This window comes from Aspergillus welwitschiae, assembly GCF_003344945.1.
Source record: "Aspergillus welwitschiae strain CBS 139.54b unplaced genomic scaffold BDQ94scaffold_31, whole genome shotgun sequence".
Classification (NCBI taxonomy): Eukaryota; Fungi; Ascomycota; class Eurotiomycetes; order Eurotiales; family Aspergillaceae; genus Aspergillus; species Aspergillus welwitschiae.
In genome coordinates this window covers 295,748-318,023 of record NW_020798725.1, presented here as the reverse complement: position 1 = coordinate 318,023, position 22,276 = coordinate 295,748, and the positions used below count along the sequence as shown (strand labels likewise).

Genomic DNA, 22,276 nt, shown 5'->3' with positions numbered 1-22,276 from the left:
TTAATACTCAATACAGTAGGTATGCCCATGGCAGTCCCAATGTTTCAGTAGATAGAATAGAGACGGCGTCGTGCAACGACAAGAAGTATGAATGGATGGATGGATAGATGGATGGGACTCGGATCTGCAATAAGAGAGAGACGAGTGGCCGGGTGGCAATAAAGAGGGGCGGGGGGTGGCAGCAAGGCAACAAAGACCCAAAACAGGGGCTGATCTGCTCTCACGTGACCGTATAATTTCCCATTGGTTGCGGCTCCGTCCTTGAGGATGGGACGGGATTCAGGGGCATCCAGGCAGAGTGGACGATGCAATTCCACTACCGCCCGACTAGTGAGGACGATGGAGCTGCACTATTTACCCTCCAAGGCAATCATGGAGCACCCGAACCACCCATGGATGAGTTTCAACTTACCCAAATTGACTATTCTTTGACACAGACCTGACACCCAGTACCCTCCATCCATCTATCCATCTGCTCCTCTTCCTTCGCCATCGCTTCCATCGCTTTTCTACGGCTGCTTCTATACCTGCGACAAGAAATTAAAGCCGCGGACGGCCCTGCATCCCACTTCGATCCCCCCCCAGCGCTTGCCATCGTCATCCCCGCCGATCGTGCAGCCCCTGTCATTATCCATCCATCCCCATCGGACTCAATAACCCAAAAGTGGTCCCTCCCTACCTGGCCGGTCTCCAGTAGTGCGACGGTGTCTGCAATTTTGCCGATTTTCCCCTCCAGCCATCGCTCGAGTCCTCGCTGCCCCCTTTTATAGTTATTACTTAGATCCCGGCCGGTCCTGGTCTCCGTCATCAAAGCTTCTATACAATCAATCTTTTGAAATCTTCGGTGATTTTTGTTCCTCGCCTTGTCCACTCTTAATTACTCTGAGCGCAAGGACCACCCCATCCGTGCTATCATATCCACTTAATAACCCCCTGTTCCGTTCCTGACGCGCGCGCTTCTAAACTCCCTCCACGTCTTGGACTTCATTTCACATACTCCTTTTCCCCCCTTCCCAACCTTCTCGCATCCAACTTTACCCCCCCTTTCGTTTCGATCCTCCATACCAGTGCCCCATAATCAACGCCCTTGACAACCACCAAACAAAATGTCGGATATCGATCAGGAATGGAAGCCCAAGAACCGCCCACAGTCGTTCGTTCTCCTCTCTTGCGATCCTCTTCTCTCCCGAACGTTGGCGTTGACCAAGACGTGGCAGGACCATGGCACAAGCCTTCTCATCGGCGCTGGATAGCGCCTTTTCGCTTGATTCCGATGTCAATCACCTTTCACAGACCATCGATCAAAAGTAGGTTCCACTTGGGCTGTTGATGATTTGCGGTCTTGTCTCGCTTCTTAGCTTGTGTCGATGCGGCGAAACTGACGAGCCCTTCAACCATAGGAGACACCAAATGATGATCCAGGAGCGAGAATTGGAACAGCTTCAGGCTAGGATTCGAGAAGCTGAGGAACGCCTCAAAGCTCGACAGTCTTTGATCCTCGACGGCAACAACACAAGGTCCCCTTCAGCGCAACGAGGGGAGCGATTCTATCAGTCAACAGGTGAAGATTCCCAGCTAGACAACATTCGCCATGATCGTCAGAGTTGCTAACAGCGCCTGATCTGCAGCATCCACCTCGGCATCGACATCTCCTACGGACTCGGCAGGCCAATACTCCAGCGGCGACGAACAGCAGCGTGGTCAGGGTCGTAACTCATGACTGCCTTTGACGGGCCGGGGTCGGCTAATATCAGCATATAATTTGGGTCAAGGTTCGGGATGGGAGATTACGGATTCAACTTCACTGCTTTCATCTTTTATATATCCTCATATGGCGGGCATGTTTGGAGAAATCGGTTTTATTGGCTTGGACGCTCTGTCATTGCTTCCCTCCACCAAACCAATGCCAATCAAGGCATGGAGGGAAAATAACGCCGGCGCAGCTCATCTGTCGCTCGCTCGCCTGATGTACTGGGTGGTGACCACAGCCGCCTATGTGCGGGCCATGCCACTCTTCGGAAGTTCGGGAGCGACAGTCGAGCCCGTCGTCCAGTCAATTTTGGCGTTAAGTATTGTTTACACAGTCAATATGTTGGCATTTATTTGGTCTTCAACTTTCTGGCATTTGTGTCTCAATATAGCGAAAGCGAAAGGCCGGCATCTATGTCGTCCACGTAATGCGGTTATACTAGGGTCTCATATCTGAAGCTCATTCGTTGCACACCTAGCGGAGGATTTCTTGCCCTATCGCGGGCGATCCGTCAACGGCATTTGCCCCTTCTCTTGGACTATTGAAGGGATTGTTCCTACAGCGCAAACGTTCTCTGCTACCAGCCATGATGCCACATTATGCTTATATAAGTTTCTTCCGCTTGAACGATAACTAGAGATAGTCGATAGAGGCAAACAACATACAACGCACCTCGGGCTGTTATCAAGGGGCGCCCGGCTATACTTTCACACCTACAGATTATCATCTACAGCACGTTTCTCTCCCTTGAACAGTATAGTTGGTAGGTCGTCCCCGCTGCTCGGACCTCCAATATGACGCGTATATCTCCAGAAGAAGAGCGCCTTGATTTAGTGTAGACTGCACGTCTTTGGCTCGCAATGGAACAACCTTGGGACGACATTCAACGACAGCTGGAACTTTCGGCCCGTCAAATTGACGGTTCGGATCGGAGGTCCGCCCGGTTTTCCCACCCAAACTTCAGCCGGGGATGCAAAAATACAACAAGAGCATAGGTACGGTATTTACGACCGGAGCCATTGTATGGACTATCTTCCTTCTTAATACCTGTCCAAGCTTGCCGAGTCGGCCTGAGCACAACTACCGTGGAATATTCAGGATTTCAGTAGCTGGTGTTGTTCCTGTCCTTACAGTTTAGAAAATATTATGGCTGCCTCAAGGGACTCAGACTCAACATGAACAGACATCAATGCAGTCTGACAAGTGAGTAGGTTGGATCAATGTCCTTGTTCTTGTTACCCTAACTGTTGTTTCTTTTTGGCTGTCAGGGTTGGAATCGGTTCGTTTCAAGTATTGTGCGCCTCACTAAACCGGCCACTGATCAACTTGGTTTCGCCGTCGTCGACCAGTGCATGGGATTCGCCACTAGCACCCTCGGGGAACAATACACTTTCTGTCCTGATCGGTGTCTCACCATCACTCACTGCGGGCAAGAACTCACTCAGCCCATGGGGATCTTCAAGTTTGATGACATCAGAACAGCCACAGAGAGCACGAACGGTGGGAGCACAGACTGCCTAGGGCTCTATACTTAAGTGATATAACTACCTGAAGCCATGGTTAGTGGCTTTGTGTTCCTTACCTTTCCGTACCGGTACAACGCTGTGGGAAAGGCACCATTTTGCCATTATAGCCCGATCCACCTGCTTCGGTGCACGATAACGATTCAGGCTATTGGAGCCCCGGCGCTGCGCATTGCCTTGGAAAACGAACCAGGACATTCAGCAAGGTGTGCCAGTTAGCCAAGGGCTGACAGAGGTCAGCTTGGTACTTTCGCACTTTTTGGGCAAACCTTCCACAACCTTGTACATAGTGCATGTGTCATCTGGTCCTGATGATGTCTACTCTGCTCCTCTGCTGTGACCCATAGAGCAGAGTGAGCTGAGTCCTGCTGAGCACAGCTGAGGACGACAGAAACTCACTTTCTTGCTCTGGCGTATGCTAGCCAATGTTCTTCAAGGATCGCCCATCCTCGTGGGAGGGTTCCAGCCAGCCACATTGCACGGTGTAAGATATGGACCGATGAATGGTGAAAGAGCTTGTGCTGGATTGATTTGTTGCCCCTGATGGCTCTCGTTCTTGGGGTTGGAGTGTCCACCATCAGCATTCGATCTAAGGTTTCACATGCTGTGTCCGCCAGCAGATCCGAAAGACCATCCTCGCTTGGGTCAGCACTATCCGAATGTTGCTCAACATGGTGAGGCTAACCTAGTGGGCTCTGCGGAAGAGCCGAACATTTCAATCCTTCCGTCCAGTGTGGTGGGGATCTATGCTTCAACGCCTCGGCGTCCTGCTGTCTGTCGGGCACTCTCTTTGCAGCTGACATAGGATTTACTCAAAATGCTTCCATGCATTGGCACTAGAAGGCCAAGTTCAGCCGATCATCGCAGTGCGTCGGCGTCGTGAGAATCAAGTTATCGACCACGACATATCACAACTGACGGCTGATTTCTTTTCTCGAGGACTAGCCTCTTAAGCTCTAACCACATCGAAGCCTGCCCACCAAACCCTCCCTTCCCTGCCCCAAACTGCCGTATCTGTGCTATCTGTGTAAAGATACGCGATACGGTATGATACTCCATCCTGGTAATTCCTGCCTATCAGCGTCGGGAAATCCATTCTAACTCGTTACGCCATACCGAGGCAATATCACCATGGCACCCTCTGATAAGTATAAGAAAAAGGAATTAAAACGCAGAGAGAAAAGAAATACAAGAAGCAAAATCATTTTCTTGTCTCTGATTCTTCCTCCGCCGGAAATCACCCGGCCAAAAGTACCTACATGCAGTCATGATCAACCCATACCTATCTAGGTAAGTAAGCAGATAGCCGGATAGTAAGTAGTAGTCCAGATGCCCTCCTCCTTTCCCCCTCTCTCTCTCGCATTCGAATATCATCCGCCCCAAGATTTAGTCTAGTTAGCATCACGTAAGGGCTGAAACAAAGCACTGCATGCACGACCGCGATCATTACAATATTACTACGGTTTTTCAAGACTAATCAGGCGGGCTACTATGTATATATGTATGTATGGCCGTATGTATGTATCTACCTCGTTACGGCATCAATACATACACCGGATATGGAACAAGGCAACCACCAGCGGCATACATCCATACATCCATACATCCATACTTGCATACATACATACATAGATTAAATAAAATACGTTACTAGATACTCTTTACTAACCTACAGAACGTGCTTTTGATTTATTGCTGGCTTAATTCTTAGGTAAGGTAGTAGGATTAGCTACGGCTATACGGTGTGAGTTTTGTCCCTTGTTCACTGGGCTATAACTAAACTAACGTTAGTACTATGTGAGGAGAAATAAGTACTACTAGACTATCAGAGCAAAACAGGGCTAATGGGGTTAAGTATATAGTAAGTAGGTGATAAGTACTGGGGGGTTTTGGGCAAAAGTACATATGAAAAAGAGGAACTGACCCTTGGGGATATTCATATTACAGATTATTATACATGGTGAGTGATAAACTACTTACTACTTACGGAGGGAGAATACGCCTAGTAATTTGGTTTGTGAATTTATGACCGACAGAAAGTCGGGGGGGGGTTAAGTTGATAGTGATGATGGTTGACGGATAGTAACTTGGATTTATTTCAAAATCTCCTAATTAGTTATGTATGTATGTGTGTATGTGTGTATGTATCTAGTATCAATTCGACCAGGGATTTGAAAAGACGAAAGGAGAAGGAAAGAAAAAAAACTGAGCGAAAGACGCTAATGTCGCGCCGTGAATAGTGCTTCCGTTTCCCGTGCGTGTCGCGCCCGCCAGTCCGTCAGTTAGACCATGCGCTAATGGACATCAGTGTAAGAAGGAAGAGGAAAAATGAGGAGGGGAAAGGGAATGGGATGGATGGATGGAGACGATGGTGCACTACCACCACCACCTCCTCCTTCTTCTCCTCTTCTCCTCTCCTCGTGTGGATTAGCATGGGATGTAGGGGTTATCTAGCGTGGTTTTTTTAGGGGTGTGGCCACCCCGGGGGCGGGCCGAAACATTCCCAGCAGTAGGTTATGATTTCTTTTGCGACAGTTGTAGGATCATCCCTGGGCTATCTGTATGACATTGGAAGGAGGGGGGGGGGAAAACGAAACAGGAGCGAGAGGGAAGAGGGTGAGAAAGCGAGATTGAGAAAGTGGGTAAAGACCCGGCGCCATGGATCCGCACAATGTCCGAATGATGGTGGCTGCATCTCTAGGCTGCTTTTTCCCTTTGTTTCCTTTGTTTTCGCACCCGCGACGCGGCGTCAACTTTCGTCCATTTGGCCCTTTCGTTCGGATTTGCAGGGAACCTGGGGGTTTGGCGCGCCCGACACGCCGGACCTGCGAAATTGAGATGAAGGCGCTGCAGTCCAATCAGGATGCGAGCGCAGGAGATGGCGAGTCTGCGGGTGTCTGTGATTGAAAGAAGCAATGGGGGGTGAGACAGGCAGGAAAGCAGGCAGACAAGTCCAGGCAAGGCAGTCATGTCCGTTGGAAGGGAAGCCATGGCTGGCTCCATGTGGCCCACTGTCTATCTTGCCTCCAAGGATAATCGTACGCAGGAGTCATTCATGAAGCCAATCCTGCATCTCGCTTACAGGATTGAGTGTCTGGTCGTGTCAGATTCCGGAGAACCCACCCACACTCTCGCTTCTCTCACACACTGCTCCCGACAACTAGAGGACGATCTCCCGTCTCTACCACATTTTGCTCAAAGGCATTTGTCAAGGCAGGCTGAACCTTCAGCCAATACCAGAAGGAGACTCAAGTGACACCTTCCCTGCCTGTCTATCCCTGTCAGGGCCGGTCCACTGGATCCCAGCCGGCTTGTCGAGGTGATCATCGTTCTCTTCCGACACCGCCAGGCTTCGGACGCAAAAACTGGCTACGGGAGAAGACAAAAGAGGCAATACGTAAATAGCAACTACTGTGCGGTATCGTTGATCATATGCTGCTAAGTTTCACTGGGAAAAAGGTTGCTGCTGGTGGTCATGCTACAACCGCGTGATGCAAGGAAGAGAAAGCATGGTGGGTTGAAAACATGCTGAAGTGCCATGCTGCCACCTCACACTGCTCATGACCAGGTATTTGCTTTCATCCATCCAAGTTTCATCAGGTCCATCCGGTGAGAGCTATGATGAGCAAAGTACGTTACCCAACATCGGGTTGTAAGCTGCAGGGTCGATGGGAATCAGTCCCATTAATAATTGCAAAGGTAGTGAAGCAGGGCAGGGGGTTGCAGTTTTGTTTAATCCCGCACTGTCGGTCTATACCATATGACGGCTTCATTTGGTCGTAGGGTTAGTCGTAGGCATCCCAGCTTGTTCGCCAGCTGCAACTGCTGCTGCTGCGACGGCAGCAGAATTACTGGATCCCGCGCTAGCAACGTTGCTCGCATGCGCCAGCAGGAACTTACAACAGGTCAGGGTGTATTTGCACGCACGGGTCCAGGTTTCGTCGTTCTGGTTGAAGCCAAGCTTGATGCTGGCGTCGCCAATCTTGTCGCGCTTAATTTCGTATGGAAGCTTCAATCCGGGCACTGCGGTGTTGGCCTGACCCCGGCGATTTGAGGGCACAGGCACCGGCGTCTTCTCCACAAATTCACCTAGTTGACGTAAACATTCCAGAAACGCCACCATGCCTGCATCAAACCGGCGGTGAAGCCAAGGAAGATTTAGAGGCAGCTCGCCCGACGAGAACAGGTCGAGGACGGTGATCTTGGGCGGTGCGGATGACATCGCATTTGCTCCACTCAGCGCCGACTGAGCCGGGGATGGTCGAGACTGTTCGATCTTCTCTATTCTGGACATAGATCCCATTGGCTTGATTTGATACCCTTGAAACTGGAAACCTAACTTGTCGGCGATGGTTGCCAGAAGGAGCGCTGTCTGGCCCCAAGCAGCATTGATCTCGGGCCAATCTACCGATGGGTTAGCCAATCGACCAAGCCGCAACCCATTGATCGTTCCAAAGTAGCCATCGTGACCGATGCAGAAGGCGTCATTGTACACATTGGTCCTTTGTAGTCTTTCAAGCTGGCGAGAGTCATGGTCGTATTTCATGTTTAGCGCATCGCGTTCGTTCTGGAAATCGGAGAGAGTCAAAGCAAAGGAATTGCGATCACGCCAGAACTTTTCTTCTTCAAGATCCAATTGACGAGCTTCCTCCTCCAAGCCGGCGATTTCTTCATCCAAGGCTTGTTTCTCTATTTCCAACGCAAGGAGTTCTTCAAAGGCGAGCTTTTCCGCGTCCAAGGTCTCCTGTAGCGACTTCTGGGCCGCCTCGAGCTCTTCAGCTGTGGGGACAGAGGAATTCAGGTTTCGCAAGAATGAGATGTATGCATCCCGCTCCTTTGTGGCATCTACTAGTCGTTGCTGTAAACCGTCCACGAGCATCTCGGTGCATTCCGTGCAGATAGGATGGTCAATGTCGGATCGCGCGGAGATTATATCAAACAGCCGGCTTGTTCGTTCGACTTGATCTGCGAAGGATGCGTCGTCCGGCCCGCGATCATTGGACTGTGTGCTGACCGGCGGCTTACTGTTCGAGGGACTATCGCTGCTGATACCAGACAGTCCATGTGGCGGCCCAACTTGAGACTCCGTGAGCATCACAAACGACATGTTACCACTGTCACCTCGGCCTAGCCTGGGAGGGTTGGTCTGATTACTGCCTGCCTGGCGGGGAGCTGGTACCGATCTTCGATACACCGGTGATGTAGCATGCTTAGAGGCCCGGTCGTAAAGCTCTCGTCGCTCTTGCGGGTAGGAAGGTCGGGATGACGAATGGGTACCATGATCTGGCAGGGATCTACCAGTTGAGCCTGGATAGTTTGCGACGAGAGATATGGTTAATTTCCGGCTCGATTCCGTGCAACTAAAGAGAGAGAGGAGAGGCCAAAGCTGAGATTACCTACCGATCAGCAGGTCGAAGGCGGCGGGGTTGAGGGACTCTAGAGAGCCATCCAACTTCAAGGGAGTCCGGCACTTCTGGCAATACATGGCGAAATGATGGGAATAGCCGCCCTGGCATTATGGTTGTGAAGTGGAAATGGTGGTTTGTCTGACGGGAGCCAGGGAGAAACCGAGAAGTACGAGAGGGATGTTGGGATGGTCGGCAGGGGATCGCAGTTCGCGAGACGTCATGCGGCAATCCGTGCGCGGCGCGTGTTTTGGCGTCTTTCTTTCCCCGACCGGGAGTTTCAATGGTTCTGTTCACTCAATGCAGCTTCAGACAGTCGGAGTGCAAAGTCGGTTGGTTTGAGACTCTAAAAGGTATGCATAGTCCGTGTTAAACGCTTCGAGCTGAGCCTGTCTCAAAGCTCTTCGAATGTGTTTTTGTTGTTCAACAGACATTGAAATGTCCCTCTTCTGTGTACTCGGGAGTTACTATGTCAATAACTGCTCCGTTCTTACTCTGTTCTACTTACTCTGTTCTACCTTGTTTGGTTCTGTGTCTGTCTCTATGGATCGGTAGTTCTGCTGCTTTACTTCTTGCGCTACCTCTTACTAACTACAAGTGTAAAGAGCTTTCAGCAGGCGATGCCACAACCTTGAATCAAACGACCTTTTGCTCGGTGTTCTGTTCCGCAGAAGCAGCGCTGGAATCCTTCTTCGTCGCTACTCTCCCCCTCAAGCGCACTCAAGATAATACAACTATAGCTCAACGAGACAATGGAACGGCCTGCGAAAAGACCACGCTTCTCCATGGGGCCGGAACCCGAGGAAGAGCTGGACGATATGGACATTCACGAAGCACGTGCGCAGAATGATCTCCGTTTGAAGTCGATCTTCGAAGGCATTTTTGAAAAATACGGCAAGGACTTTACCGACGTTGGCGACGAAATTGATTTGCAAACCGGAAATATAATTGTGAACAATGGCCACATCCAGGCCATGGAGGGTGAAGATGATACCGGGGAACAGAATGGTTGGCTGTTCGAGACGGACTTTACTGCACCTTCAAATCCCGAAGCGATTTATGTTGCGTTGGGCAGTTCTGCTCATTCTCCTGATGCAGAAGAAATCGGAGGTGATGCTGCAGGAGATGACGGCGGCACGCAATCGCAGCATCCACCGGCGTCGATGCCATCGCAAACAGGGCTGGTCCGGGACCAGCCATGGGACGCCATTATGGGCGAAGCAGCCAATGACGACCCGGACACCAACGACGAGGGGTCTAGTTCGGACTCGCTGCTGGATACTGCATTATGCGTCCAGAATAACCCGGGTGGCTCTCGGGGCCGAAAGGTGACGGCAGATGCCACAGGGAAACCGGCCATCGAAAAAGCAAACTCTGCGGCTGAAGCATCCGCCCAATCCAAGGAAGTCAAGTTCAGTGAGGCGGTGGAGGCGATATGGCGCGTTCCTGAAATTAGCGGGGACTTTGCTACGCCTACATGGAACAAGTCACGTCCTGCGCCTTCTTTCAATACTGTGCGGTCTCAGTCTCCACCGGGATCAAGATCTATCTGGGCACTTCCTTGGTCCTCTCGACGGGGCTCTGGACAGAAACGCGCAACGAAGCCTCAGAGGTCACCGCAGGGGAGGAAGCATCATTCCAGCCCCGTCGTGTGCGACTGGTCCTTTGCAGAGACGCCAGACGGAGACGAATCCGACGATCCGTTGCAGGAAGACTATGAGCCCTCGCCGACGCCCAAACGGGGCATGGAGATCCGAGGAAAGCGCTCGGAATCACACACCCCAAGCCGTGCGAAGAACCGATGCGCGTCTTGCCAGCAATACTTTGTTCGTTCCGATTACATTTCCCATCTGAAGGACATTCTATCCCAGACTCCCGATGGCCAACATGATCAGGCAGCCATGCGGAAGCATCTGGCCGCCGTAACCGACTCTCATGATTCAGAGAAGCGGGCAGCAGCGACCAACACTTCCGCCCAAAAGAGTGGGGCTTCTTCTGAAAGTATAACGAATGTATCGGCGGAGAACCCTCCAGGCGATCCTGATACGACGACGCCTACGAAGAAACGTGTTCGGACGTACATTAGTCCAGATGAAGCAAGGTTAATTATTGAGATGAGGCAAGTACAGGGGAGAAAATGGAACGAGATTGTCGACCAACTTCCACACAAAAACCTGCCCCAACTCCTTAATTGGAATAAAACGCACTGGAGTGAACGCCGAGCGAACCCGCCTCCATTGTCCAGACCGTGGACCAAACAGGAGCGGGAAGAGCTGACCAGAATCAAAGACCAACACAACCTCTCGTGGGCCACCGTCCGTGCAAGACTTTCTGGACGCCCACTTGCGGAGATCGAATTTGAACTATTGCAGCTCTGGAGTGGCGGAGCCGTTTAGTTCCCACGAAGAATAATCATTGGGCGCCCGCGTCGACTGACAAGGACGGGATAAAGCCGATTCGCGGCGACTGAGTCAGAGTTCGATTCGAATCAAGACGTGCAACCAGTCAGTGGGGACGATCGCCCCGAGCACGACCTTTTGCCAGATTCATGCCACGACCCACTAGAGCAAGTCTGGATGACAGGACGCCGTAGACAATCGCGCGGTTCTATCTAGCGCGAATGGGAGCCACCGCCACGGTTCGTCCGGGTAAGGCCGAGGGGATCCCAGGTGGTCGGTTTCAGCGCCAACGAGCATGGTTCTGGCCGCCACCATGTCCGACACTAGCATCAGCATCATGCATAGCGGGAATAGCATGTTTGGGCTTTGTCGCCCCTGGCCGGGGATCTTCCCGGAGGCCCATTAATGATACCTTTTCTCTTGCCTTGTCTTTCTTTGCCTGTGACGAACCCCATGCTGTCCGCACTGAATCGTAGCTTCTAATATTCCTCTTCCTTCGCGTTCAAAACATCCTCCAGCTTTGTATCCACGGCGCCACCAACATCTCCGGCTTTGGCCCAGAACCTAGAAAGATGCCTCGAACCCGAATCAGACAGCACTGTCACAATCCTGTGACCGGGTCCCAACTTCATTGCCGTCTTCACTGCCGCGAAGCCTGTGTGATGGGAGATTTAGCATGATTGACACGCCAAAGGAATCCTTGGGAGCACTTACAGTTCACGGCACTGCTACTGCCGATGAATATGCCGTCCTTCTCCACAAGCCACCTAGCCATAGCCAAAGCTTGAGCGTCCGTCACTCTGACTGCGTCATTAACCAGCTCCTTCCCAGCCTCAAAGTTCGCCGTCACACGATTGATCCCAATTCCTTCAACAATAGTATCGACCTGTCTCCGTCGTCTAGTGCCTTCCTTCTCCTTGTAGTCGAACATGACGCCAAAACGAACCCTATTGTACAGGCCACTTCCCTGAGGGTCGGCCAGTACCACATGCAAGTTCGGTATCTTTGGCTTCAGGAAGAGTGCCACACCAGAGATGGTACCCCCAGTCCCAGCGCCCGCCACGAAAGCATCCAGTTTCCCCTCGCATTGCGCATAGATTTCAGGGCCCGTGCCACTGAAATGTGCCCGCCAGTTGGACTCGTTCTCGAATTGGTCGGCAAAGAAACCTCTTCCGTCTGTGTTCGATGCGGTTTGCGCTTGCGCAAGAGCTCGCGCGCGGTTCACAAAGTTGTCCTTCTCCACTATGGGTGCGGGTGGTACGCGGTCGACGATGGCGCCTAATTTGAGGAGGAGGTTGGATTTCTCTATCGCTTGGTCTGATGGCATACAACTGGGGAGTACCGTTAATATGAGAGCTTGTAGCAGAGTTGTAGGAAAGGAAGTAGGCTATGGGATACGAACATGTGCGCGAGATAGCCTTTCGCACGGGCCAAGGTAGCCAAGGAGATCCCTGTAGAGCCGGAAGTGCCCTCATAAATCGTGTCTCCTGAATGAGGTCTCAGGATACCGTGTTCTTCGGCCTGCGGGGAATGTAAGAGACAGTCCAGAGGGGTGGGCGGGATTGCGTTACTATTTGGATCATACTCAGCGCCACGCGGTCCTTGGAGCTTTGTCCAGCTCCATTGAGGAACTATAGCCTTGTTAGATATACCCCGTTTATTGTTGTTACAAGATCAATGTAGATATGGACGAAGTAGAAGTGGAATGACGTACTTCGGCTTTGCCCAAAATCTCGCACCCCGTCGCATCGGACAATGATTTGATTCGGAACAAAGGTGTGTTTCCAATGCAGCCCTCAATGCCTTCAACGATCGCTGGAGGACCCGGTCTCGCGCTCAAGGCATCTTCAGAGGTTGCTGCTGTCTTCTCTTGCGAGCTTGCCTGGTAGTAGTAGTAGTCTTTGACGCGGCGCTCTAATTCCGGGTAGACAAGATCTTTAAACCCCAGCGTGAGAAGGACACCAGCGACGAAGGCAGTGCCGATATACAGATGCGAGCGGTCATCCATGCTTATAGGGGATCAAGTACGAGTGACTGCAGAGAAGAGAAAAATATAAATCATATCAATTTCATCTACGTCAGAAGCTGGTCGGAGAAGAGGCCGGAGAAAAAGCTCGGGCCAACCAGAGCAACTCCGCCAATGGATTTCGTGATTCGTCGCCTGACCTCCTCACTCTCTCGCTCTACTCTTCGTCTTTCACGGTTCCTCCTCGGCCTGCGCTTTGCTGCTGCTCGCCGCCAATCCCTACTCATGGACTCGCCAGTCCTGAATCAGCTGTTTCGGCAGCTGTTTCAACATCCTGCCTGTCGACAATCCTGGAGATCCTCATCTGCCCTGTCGGGGCGCCGACCGGGTTGCGTGCGCCTGTCGTCCACCCCATCCCGCCAACAGTCTCGCAACCTTAGTTTCCAAAGTTTCAAGCAACGCATCTTTGGACATTCAAAACTAGATCCTGGAACACTATGGACTCCGCGAGAACATGTCATGCAAAACGTCGACAACTTCGAGGAGCAATTGCAGGCCTATCCATTGGTGACGGCCAAAGAGCTCCGCCATCATCGTGAGCGGCCGCGACAAGTGAAGATGCTGACGAGAGAATTCATCGATGGTTGGGAGGCCTATCCACTTTGTGTTTGATGGTCGCTGGTGCTAATGATGTTGTCTCATCTCTTTTTTTAGACAGTTTATACAATCACAATTATGGCTACTTCTCGAAACATGCCACCATTTTCCGCCCCGGAGAGCCATTCTATTTCAACGAGATCGAGGACGGTCCAGCATTTTATCGCATGCTTGGGGAACGTTACCACGAATTTGAAGACCAGCTGGATGAAACCAATCCAGATGTTGCTCGCCAGTTGTGGCACACGCCAACGGAGCTTTTCCGACCTTATTACGGAGAGACGATTGCACGGTACTTGGTGTCGAACTACAAGTTGACGTTGTACCCCTACCACGACTTGATTATATACGAAATGGGTGCCGGAAATGGAACAATGATGATGAACATATTGGATTATATCCGCGACACCGACTACGAGGTCTACCAGCGGACCAAGTACAAGATCATTGAGATTTCGCCGTCGCTGGCATCGCTTCAGATGCAAAACTTGACCGACTCGCTCGATGCGGCCGGCCATTCGGACCGGGTGGAGATTATCAACCGCTCGATTTTCGACTGGGATACATATGTGCATTCGCCGTGCTTCTTCCTGGCGCTGGAGGTGTTCGATAACTTTTCCCATGATCAGATTCGCTACGACCTCAAGACGGAGCTGCCTCAGCAGGGTGGAGTACTGATCGACGCCAACGGCGAGTTTCTCGAGTACTACAATACGCAGCTGGATCCGATTGCTTCTCGCTTTTTGCGAGTGCGCCAGGCTGCAGCGCGGCGGAAGTTCCGCACTCCCTTGACCTCCAAGTACATGAAATTGATGCGCAGTCAGCTGCCGTGGCAGCAGGGCCATCGCTACACCCTGCCGGAGTACATCCCCACCCGACTCATGCAGTTCTTCGATATTCTGAACACCTATTTCCCGGGCCACCGCCTGATTGCGAGTGACTTTGACACTCTCCCGGATGCCGTGCCGGGTGTGAATGCGCCCGTTGTGCAAACGCGGTACAAGAGACGGACAGTTCCAGTATCGACGCCCTTCGTATGTTCCCTCCCTCACCTTCTTCCATGTGCTAGATTGGCCGTATTCTGACTATGAGTTAGGTCCACCAAGGATACTTCGATATTTTCTTCCCTACCGATTTCAACACTACTGAAGACATCTACCGTGCTGTCACGGGCAAGCTGACGCAAGTGATGAGCCACGAAGACTTCATGCGCCGATGGGCGTATATTGAGGACACGGAGACGAAGAACGGGGAAAATCCGCTCCTAACCTGGTATAAGAATGCCAGCATGTTGATCACAGTGTAGGGGGCGTCTATATGTACCATAGTATCAAATATCCAAGCAAGCATATCTCTGTATCTGCTCGTGTTTTGTCTCTGCCGTAAGTCTGGTGCCTCGGCGCCTGACCGAGCTTCATGGTTGGCGGGCCCTTTATCCGACCCTCCCATCCTCTTTCGCCTCTTCCATTCCTTCTCCCTTCTCCTCTTTTCCTTCCCATCATTCCATCCCTCCAAAAGCAAGCTTTCTATTCGTGAGGGGAAATCGGCACCAAATCCGGTCAGCTTCCCCTCCCATCCCCGCAGCATCATCCGGGTAGAAAGCTAATCCATCCTCCCCCGAGATAGGCAGGATAAGGCGATCAGGAGCCCATGATTGGCAGCACCACCGATATCATCCGGCCGTGCAACTTATCTCCTCCCTTGGTTCATTGCCATGATAGCCAACCGTGTTGGAATGTCTTGTAGGACACCTGATACCCGTCTGGCTTTAAGTCCGGCGTTGTGACCTCCCACCACCGTATGACTCTGGAACCATCAGTAGTCTCAATCCTCCATACCCTTTCTTCCCCATTTACCAAAGACATTCAATATTCGCAAAGCTATATAGAAACAAAAGCCATGACTATCCCAACCTGGAAATCAACCGTGCACAAGAAGCGCGCAGCTCAGCTGGCCGCCATTCCACCTGATTGGCGTCTCCCGGAGTCCATCACTGCCGATCCGCCACTCAATGCTCTTGAGGCAATCCGCTCTTGTGATATTCTCACGGAGAAAGAGCTGGAATGGACGGAGATTAATGATAGTACTGTGCTGCTTTCCATGCTGGCGAACCGTGAGATTAGCTCCGTTCAGCTTACAACGGCGTTCTGTAAGCGCGCGGCCGTCGCCCAGCAGCTTACCAAGTGCTTGACGGAGATTTTCTTCGATAGGGCGCTAGCGCGGGCTAAGGAGCTCGATGATATTTTGGAAAAGACAGGAAAGGTGACGGGGCCGTTGCATGGGCTGCCGGTTTCGATTAAGGATCGGTTTGATGTCGAGGGATATGATACAACCGTTGGTTCGTACCCATGTTCGAGCATCACTGGTGCTGGGAGAGGAGCGTTGGCTAATTAATGGTATGTAGGCTGGGTTGGGCTAGTTGGCAAACCCGCGCAAAGCTCCAGCAGTATTGCCTTGTCGTTGGAGTCAATGGGCGCGGTATTGTATGTCAAGACGAATGTGCCGCAGTCTTTGATGGTATGCAATCACCCTTTTACATTGCGTATGATGGGAGATGCTGATTAAGTCAGATGTCTGATTCCTACAACCATGTGTTCGGACAATCCATCAATGCCTTCAACAAACAACTGATTTCCGGTGGGAGTTCCGGCGGCGAAGGCGCCCTCATTGGCACGGGTGGCAGTGTCATTGGTATCGGGACAGATATCGGAGGCTCGATTCGTATCCCGGCCAATTTGCAGGGTTTATACTCGATCTGTCCTACTACAGGTCGAGTGCCATGGAACTGCTCGTTGTACGGGTCCATCTCTATCTACTGATTCTAGATCATAGCTGACCATACCCAGCATGCACCAGCACTACCTTGTTCCTCCAGTCGCAGGACCCATGGCCCGCAGTCTTTCCAGCATTGAACATTTCATGCAATCCCTTCTCGACTCCAATCCTTGGAACATTGATCCGGGCTGCATTCCAATTCCCTGGAGAAAGGAACTTGCAGTGAAACCCACTGGTAAACTACGACTCGGAATTGTCTACGACGACGGCGTGGTAAAACCGCAGCCCCCAATCGCCAGGGCAATGCGCGAAGTTGCAAAGAAACTCAAAGAAGCTGGTCATGAAGGTGTGTACACAATTTGCAATCTCCCTCTTACCTCATCAATCAGCTTCCACTGACTTGACAAGTCTTCGAATGGGATACCTCCCTCCACACCACAGGCCAAAACCTCTGGACAAAAGCCATCCTTGCCGACGGAGGCCAACACTGTCGCTATCTATGCGACATTGTCGGAGAGCCACTGATAGAAGGGATGGTTGTAGGGACAGAGAAAGATGAGCTGACCATCTCAGAACGCGAAGAGGTCGGTCCCATACCCTAAATTTCTACCTCTCTAATGCTTATATTAATACAAACATATAGCTCGAAGAGACCAAATGGGCCTACCAAAGCAGCTTCCTCCAGCAATGGACATCGAGCAACATCGACGCCCTCCTCATGCCCGTCACGCCCTGGGTCGGCTACCGGCCGAAATCCTGGGTCGTCAGCTCCCAGTGGCTCGGCTACACGGCTCTCTGGAACTTGCTTAACTACGCGGCTGTTACTGTTCCGGTGGCTAAGGTGGATGGGGCACTTGATCAGCCGGATCAGGAGTGGTTGGAGCATGTGCCTAGGAATGACTCGGATCGGTTTAATTGGGAACAGTGTATGCGTACTCTCCTTTTCCATACATACGGTTATCGGGAATAATTGCTAACCCTATGACTATGATCTAGATGACCCCGACCTGGTCAAAGACATGCCCATCACTGTGCAAATCGTCGGAGGCCGATTTGGCGAAGAAAAGGCCGTTTCTGTAGCCAAGGTAGTAGATGAGGTTCTGCAGGAGCCCTAGATACTACATACTAGGTATTGCTATACATTGAGCGTATATAGCGATGTATATTCCATGAAATGTACAGACAGCATGAAGTGCATTCTAGTATAGTTCCGCACATCACCTACAACTTCACCTCCCTTTCACCAGTAGAAGAATCCCCCTTGCCCTTGCCCTGCCACGCAAACCCAATCTCCTTCCCAATCCCGGGCTCCACAATAACATTGACAACCGTAACGCACTCACTCTCGAACCCTTCCTTCGTCGCCCTCTCCAACTCCTCCTCCGTCCTAACGAAGAATCCCTTGCCGCCACACATCGTCGCCAACATCTCATATCTAGTTTCATAGAGGAGACTCGTCGAGCGCAGCCCCTTCGTCCCTCCACCACTTCCCTTCTCAGACCCAGACTCGGATTTCGTATCATTCCCCACCGTCTGACCCTGCAACACCCTCCAATCATACTCACTCACCGAATCCCCATGATATATGCCCGAGTTATTGACTACGTAGATAAGCGCGGGGATGCGGTACCGCGCTAGGGTTTCGATTTCCATGGCGCTGAAGCCGAAGGCGCTGTCGCCTTCGAAGGCTACTATTTTCTTTTGTTTGGTGGATGAGGGTGAAGGGATAGCGTTGTATGCTTCATGCGCTGCGACGATGTAGCCCATTCCCACGCCCATCGTGGCGTAGGTGCCTGCGTCGAGGCGTTGGCGGGGATGGTTGAGTGGGAAGATGGAGCGGGAGATGTCCATTGTGTTGGCGCCTTCGGAGACATAGATGATGTTGCCTTGTTCAAAGGGAGATAGGGTGTTCAGGGTGGATTTGATGATGTGGTAGGCGCGCTGGTAGGTGAGGGGAGTGTTTGGCGGGGTGGGGCGGAGGGCGGCGGTTTGGGCTTTGAGTTCGTTGCGGTTGGCGGAGGTGGTTAGAATGGATGTGAAGGTGTCTTTGTTGTTTTTGTTGGATGATGGATTAGGGGAGTATGTCCAGTTAGAGAGGGAGGAGAGCAGTTGGTCTACGACCAGTCCGATGTCTCCAAGGATTCCGAGCTCCGCTGTCCCGGCGTTGCGGCCGATTTCTTCAGCGCAGATGTCCACCTGGATGATCTTGGCCGTTGGATTCCATTTGGGTGCTTCGCCATAGTGGAGGATCCAGTTGAGACGTGCGCCTAGGATCAGGACGACATCGGCGTGCTTTAGGGCTGCGCTGCGCGCGCTGGATGCGTTCAAGGGGTGCGAGTCCGGCACGACGCCCTTGCCCATGGGTGTGGGTAGGAATGGGATCTGGGTCTGATCCACGAGCTGGTTAATCCCGAGCTCTGCGCGCGCGTATGCGGCGCCTTTGCCTATCACTAGGAGTGGGGAGCGAGCGGTGCGGAGCAACTGCGCTGCCTTGAGGATCAGGGCTGGGTCTCCGCCCGCCTTTGGGGGCGAGGGGACGAGCAGAGTCTCGGGCTGGGGGAGACGATATCCAGGGGAGGATTTGCCTTGGATGATGTCGGCGGGGAGGTCGACGAAAGTCGGGCCTGGGCGGCCGTACCAGCATGTGCGGTAGGCATTCTTGACGGCGCCGGGGATGAAGTCGAGGGAGGAGGCGCGGACAGCGAGCTTGGTGTGAGGGGCGAGAAGGGAGATGGCGTCCAATTCCTGAAAGGCGCCTTTAGTGACGCCGGTGGTCTCAGCAGAGCCGGCGAGGACTAGCAATGGGAAGTTGTTTGCGGAGGAGTTGCCGATCTGCTCTCAGTCGATAGTATGGAGTTAGCACGATGGCCAAGAGCTGGCTAGCGGGGGAGAGAAAGCTGGAGTAAGCTTACCCCGGCCAGCGCGTGGAGAACACCCGGCCCTCCGACAACTAGACAGACGCCCGGTCGGCCGGTCATGTATCCATAGACACTGGCAGCATAGCTGCAGGCCTGTTCGTTGCGAAAGGCCACGAATCGAATGCCCAGGTTGATGGCCTCTTCGGCGATCTCGACCACAGGGATTCCAACAATGCCGAAGATGACGGTCACGCCTAGATCGCGCAGCGATCGGGCGATCAGTTGAGCACCGGTGACCACAGCCATTGTGTATCGGTGGGGTCTTCTCCTTTTAAGGAGAATGGTGAGAGAAGTGCTTGCTTCGGCGAGAGAGTCGTGCGGAGTTCGAGTTGAAGGAGGAAGTAGAAGAAGAGCCGAGGCAAACAAATGCGGATGACGCAAAGGGGTAAGTGGCCCCAGGCAGCCACATGAATATACAACAAAGGGATGGAAATCCGTAGATAGATAAATACACCACTCAATTAGGGCACTTGAATATCTACAGAAAGTTCGAGGTCTCATTTACACTGCATATCTCAATGATCTTTGTTCATTACGGCATCCCTCCGTAGACGCCAGTCCGCAGAGAATCAAGCATATATGGTATCCATATCCAAAAACATCCCCTTCCATCCAGCCAGACAACATCTCTCAGCAATCCAGGCTGAGCACGACCATCATATCCCCCTTTACTATGCTTAAAACTCAAACTCCCGTCGGAACACATTGACATCCATCCCCGCCACCACCTGATCAGCCAGATCGCGTCGTCCCATCTGGCTAAAGACTCGCCGCAACGTGTCATACAGGTTGGTGCTCTGGTTCTGGCTGACATGAATCATGCGATCCAGCTGCTCGTCGTCGATGCCACCCTCGCCACCAACAATCTCACGTGCCCGCTCTCGACCTTCCTGCTCAACCACCCGGTGCATCGATAGCGCTCCCAGCAGGTGTTGCGCGGCTTCTGGGTAGCAGCCGATGTTGATGCACGACACACCCAGGTTGTACCGTGCCCGGACGAAGTTGGGATTGATGTTCAGCGCCTGCTCGTAGGCCTCGATCGCCTCCTCGGAGCGACCCGAGTTGGCAAGCGTAGCACCCAGACGGTTCCACAGCAGGTGGAGCTGCTCCTGTTGGTTCGACGTTCCGGATTCCGTGGACGCCAACGCAGCAGAGAAGCAATCGACCGCCTTGTCATACTCCTCTGCGCAGTAGAAGAGAACGCCCAGACCGACCTGGACGTCCGGGTCCATTTGCTCGCCTGATGGCGACAGCTGAGCAGCCTGGATGAAGAGATCGGTGACACGGTCGTGCAGGAGCTGGCGGTCCGTAAAGCCCAAGTCGGCTTCCGATGAAACATCATTAGGGTTGATAATCTGGGGGTACTTGACTGACAGCCAACGCTCCAAAGTGCGATACGATGTTGAGTCATAGCCCTCGTTGGTGTAAGAAACAGCCAGTCCCATCAGCGCATCCAGATTGTTAGCATCAATCTTAAGTGCTTGCTCCAGCGCTCTGATGGCGGGAAGCTCCTTCTCGTTCTGCGCCTGAGCCGATCCCAGCATGGTCCAGGCCTGGACATGTTGAGGATCTTTCTGGACTGCCGCCTCGAAAGCCAAGGCAGCCAGGGAGAGGTTTCCACCCTCGCGCATGATCTTCACACCCTCTTCGAAAGGATTGCTCACGCTCCGGAACACGTTATCTTCTTCGAACATATAATCGCCTAGTTGAGGGTTCCGGAAGCGCGTGTTAAGCGTATCGAATCCGTCCCATTCACCCATCTCACCCATATGCAGGTTGTCGTCAATGTTAAAGTCGGTCTCGCCCTCGGCCAGTTTCCTGTTTGTTGCGGTCTCAGCTTGGACCCGTTGCCACACGCTTTCAAAGGCACTATCGCCCGAATCTTGGGGGACTGACCTGTCCAGATCATTCAGCTCTGCCTCCACAGCCGCGTTGGCCTCATCGTCCAATTTCTGAGTATCCGCCGTCTCCATCTCCGCAAACTGTGCCTCCCAGTTCTCGTCGTCCAGCTCCACCATCCGTCCCTTGCCCTTGTCCTGCGTAGTCGCCTCTGCCGGCTGCTGCTGCATCGCCATCGGGTTAAATGTCTGCGGCATCATCCCCATTCCACCCATGCCCATATACCCTCCCATACCCATGGGCCGCTGGTACCCAGCCATCATCGGCGACGGGGCAGACGCCACATGGTTAGCCGTCTGAGGCATGCCAGCCCGACTCTGCTGCTGGAACCGGGCAAATTCCGCGGGCGTAAATCCCGACGCATTATTCATCATGGGGCCCTGGGGCCCGGCAAACGCAGCCTCCATCCGGGCATGCTCGCCCGCATCGAACTCGGCAGCCCAGCCGGGGGAGCCCGTCCTCGGAGGTGTGGTTTGAAACTGATCTAGCTCGCGTCGCAGCTGTTCCATAGCGAACGGTTGCGGGGGAGCACCGGGGATCTGACCGGGTTGTTGGGCGAATTCGTCCATCATCTGGATAGGATCACCAATCGGGCATTAGTACTGGATGAGGATGTATGGTTTCTGATAGATAAGGGTTCACTTCGTACCTGATCTTGTCCTCCCATCATACCCCGGGACCGCATGCCTTCTTGCATGCCTCCTGGGCCTCGCCCCACGAGGCGATCTCTCTGTAGGGACTTATCATCTTGGACGTGCTTGGTGAACTGAGTCAACGGATTGCCCGCCGTCGAGCACTCGGCGCCACCAAGGAAGGACATTGTGTGTGTGTAGTAACGATCGTAGCAGTCAGGGTCTCAGTTATATCATGAATAATGCAGGGGTGGAAGCGAAGAAGTCGAGTATCTGGAAGAGTTGATTATAAAGCAGATGTAAATGCGAGTTGTCCGAGGAAGAACAGCTCGAGCGCCGAACGTGGGGTTTC

The 22,276-nt window shown here is 52.6% G+C and overlaps 9 protein-coding genes across 9 annotated transcripts; 5 read left to right on the top strand and 4 right to left on the bottom strand.

Annotated features, from left to right (window-relative positions):
• Positions 1-334: 334 nt before the first annotated feature.
• Positions 335-1,068, bottom strand: BDQ94DRAFT_77798 (uncharacterized protein). Its single transcript, XM_026776514.1, has one exon. It carries the CDS (start codon positions 806-808, stop codon positions 422-424), a length of 387 nt encoding a protein of 128 aa, XP_026623257.1. The 5' UTR covers positions 809-1,068; the 3' UTR covers positions 335-421.
• On the top strand, positions 766-2,353 carry BDQ94DRAFT_149255 (uncharacterized protein). Its single transcript, XM_026767340.1, has 4 exons — positions 766-1,153; positions 1,218-1,307; positions 1,401-1,561; positions 1,629-2,353. The coding sequence occupies exons 1-4, from the start codon at positions 1,107-1,109 to the stop codon at positions 1,718-1,720; spliced, it is 390 nt and encodes a 129-aa protein (XP_026623256.1). The 5' UTR covers positions 766-1,106; the 3' UTR covers positions 1,721-2,353.
• BDQ94DRAFT_77793 (uncharacterized protein) lies at positions 1,548-2,353 on the top strand. Its single transcript, XM_026776513.1, has 2 exons — positions 1,548-1,561; positions 1,629-2,353. Exon 2 carries the CDS (start codon positions 1,832-1,834, stop codon positions 2,204-2,206), a length of 375 nt encoding a protein of 124 aa, XP_026623255.1. The 5' UTR covers positions 1,548-1,561; positions 1,629-1,831; the 3' UTR covers positions 2,207-2,353.
• A 4,289-nt stretch (positions 2,354-6,642) lies between these two features.
• On the bottom strand, positions 6,643-8,852 carry BDQ94DRAFT_149249 (beclin 1). The gene is made up of 2 exons (XM_026767339.1): positions 8,674-8,852; positions 6,643-8,580 (listed from the first exon to the last, which is right to left on the bottom strand). The coding sequence occupies exons 1-2, from the start codon at positions 8,756-8,758 to the stop codon at positions 7,043-7,045; spliced, it is 1,623 nt and encodes a 540-aa protein (XP_026623254.1). The 5' UTR covers positions 8,759-8,852; the 3' UTR covers positions 6,643-7,042.
• Positions 8,853-8,964: 112 nt separating this feature from the next.
• On the top strand, positions 8,965-11,406 carry BDQ94DRAFT_181793 (Myb-like DNA-binding domain protein). The gene has a single exon (XM_026773978.1). It carries the CDS (start codon positions 9,431-9,433, stop codon positions 11,072-11,074), a length of 1,644 nt encoding a protein of 547 aa, XP_026623253.1. The 5' UTR covers positions 8,965-9,430; the 3' UTR covers positions 11,075-11,406.
• On the top strand, positions 11,187-11,635 carry BDQ94DRAFT_77747 (uncharacterized protein). Its single transcript, XM_026776511.1, has one exon. The coding sequence runs from the start codon at positions 11,299-11,301 to the stop codon at positions 11,551-11,553; it is 255 nt and encodes an 84-aa protein (XP_026623252.1). The 5' UTR covers positions 11,187-11,298; the 3' UTR covers positions 11,554-11,635.
• BDQ94DRAFT_77750 (putative cysteine synthase) lies at positions 11,408-13,155 on the bottom strand. The gene is made up of 5 exons (XM_026776512.1): positions 12,792-13,155; positions 12,649-12,708; positions 12,480-12,598; positions 11,792-12,408; positions 11,408-11,732 (listed from the first exon to the last, which is right to left on the bottom strand). The coding sequence occupies exons 1-5, from the start codon at positions 13,083-13,085 to the stop codon at positions 11,557-11,559; spliced, it is 1,266 nt and encodes a 421-aa protein (XP_026623251.1). The 5' UTR covers positions 13,086-13,155; the 3' UTR covers positions 11,408-11,556.
• A 506-nt stretch (positions 13,156-13,661) lies between these two features.
• On the top strand, positions 13,662-17,590 carry BDQ94DRAFT_161528 (amidase signature domain-containing protein; the record flags this gene model as incomplete). The annotated part of the gene is made up of 10 exons (XM_026769397.1): positions 13,662-13,686; positions 13,758-14,734; positions 14,797-15,002; positions 15,581-16,038; positions 16,105-16,217; positions 16,271-16,421; positions 16,582-16,821; positions 16,884-17,059; positions 17,119-17,401; positions 17,472-17,590. 10 exons carry the CDS (start codon positions 13,662-13,664, stop codon positions 17,588-17,590), a joined length of 2,748 nt encoding a protein of 915 aa, XP_026623250.1.
• Positions 17,591-17,696: 106 nt separating this feature from the next.
• On the bottom strand, positions 17,697-22,112 carry BDQ94DRAFT_161527 (uncharacterized protein; the record flags this gene model as incomplete). Its single annotated transcript, XM_026769396.1, has 4 exons — positions 17,697-19,307; positions 19,388-19,661; positions 20,171-21,864; positions 21,942-22,112. The coding sequence occupies 4 exons, from the start codon at positions 22,110-22,112 to the stop codon at positions 17,697-17,699; spliced, it is 3,750 nt and encodes a 1,249-aa protein (XP_026623249.1).
• Positions 22,113-22,276: the final 164 nt, after the last annotated feature.

Bases quoted from the DNA above. Each gene is read 5' to 3' on its own strand.
- BDQ94DRAFT_149255 (XM_026767340.1), top strand. From the start codon at position 1,107: ATGTCGGATATCGATCAGGAATGGAAGCCCAAGAACCGCCCACAGTC. The intron at 1,154-1,217 runs GTTCGTTCTCCT...AAGACGTGGCAG, and splicing joins CCCAAGAACCGCCCACAGTC to GACCATGGCACAAGCCTTCT. The intron at 1,308-1,400 runs GTAGGTTCCACT...CTTCAACCATAG, and splicing joins TCACAGACCATCGATCAAAA to GAGACACCAAATGATGATCC.
- BDQ94DRAFT_181793 (XM_026773978.1), top strand. From the start codon at position 9,431: ATGGAACGGCCTGCGAAAAGACCACGCTTCTCCATGGGGCCGGAACCC.
- BDQ94DRAFT_77793 (XM_026776513.1), top strand. From the start codon at position 1,832: ATGGCGGGCATGTTTGGAGAAATCGGTTTTATTGGCTTGGACGCTCTG.
- BDQ94DRAFT_149249 (XM_026767339.1), bottom strand. From the start codon at position 8,758: ATGTATTGCCAGAAGTGCCGGACTCCCTTGAAGTTGGATGGCTCTCTA. The intron at 8,581-8,673 runs GTAGGTAATCTC...CAAACTATCCAG, and splicing joins CGCCTTCGACCTGCTGATCG to GCTCAACTGGTAGATCCCTG.
- BDQ94DRAFT_77747 (XM_026776511.1), top strand. From the start codon at position 11,299: ATGGGAGCCACCGCCACGGTTCGTCCGGGTAAGGCCGAGGGGATCCCA.
- BDQ94DRAFT_77750 (XM_026776512.1), bottom strand. From the start codon at position 13,085: ATGGATGACCGCTCGCATCTGTATATCGGCACTGCCTTCGTCGCTGGT. The intron at 12,709-12,791 runs GTACGTCATTCC...ACAAGGCTATAG, and splicing joins AGATTTTGGGCAAAGCCGAA to TTCCTCAATGGAGCTGGACA. The intron at 12,599-12,648 runs GTAACGCAATCC...CATTCCCCGCAG, and splicing joins CGCTGAGTATGATCCAAATA to GCCGAAGAACACGGTATCCT.
- BDQ94DRAFT_77798 (XM_026776514.1), bottom strand. From the start codon at position 808: ATGACGGAGACCAGGACCGGCCGGGATCTAAGTAATAACTATAAAAGG.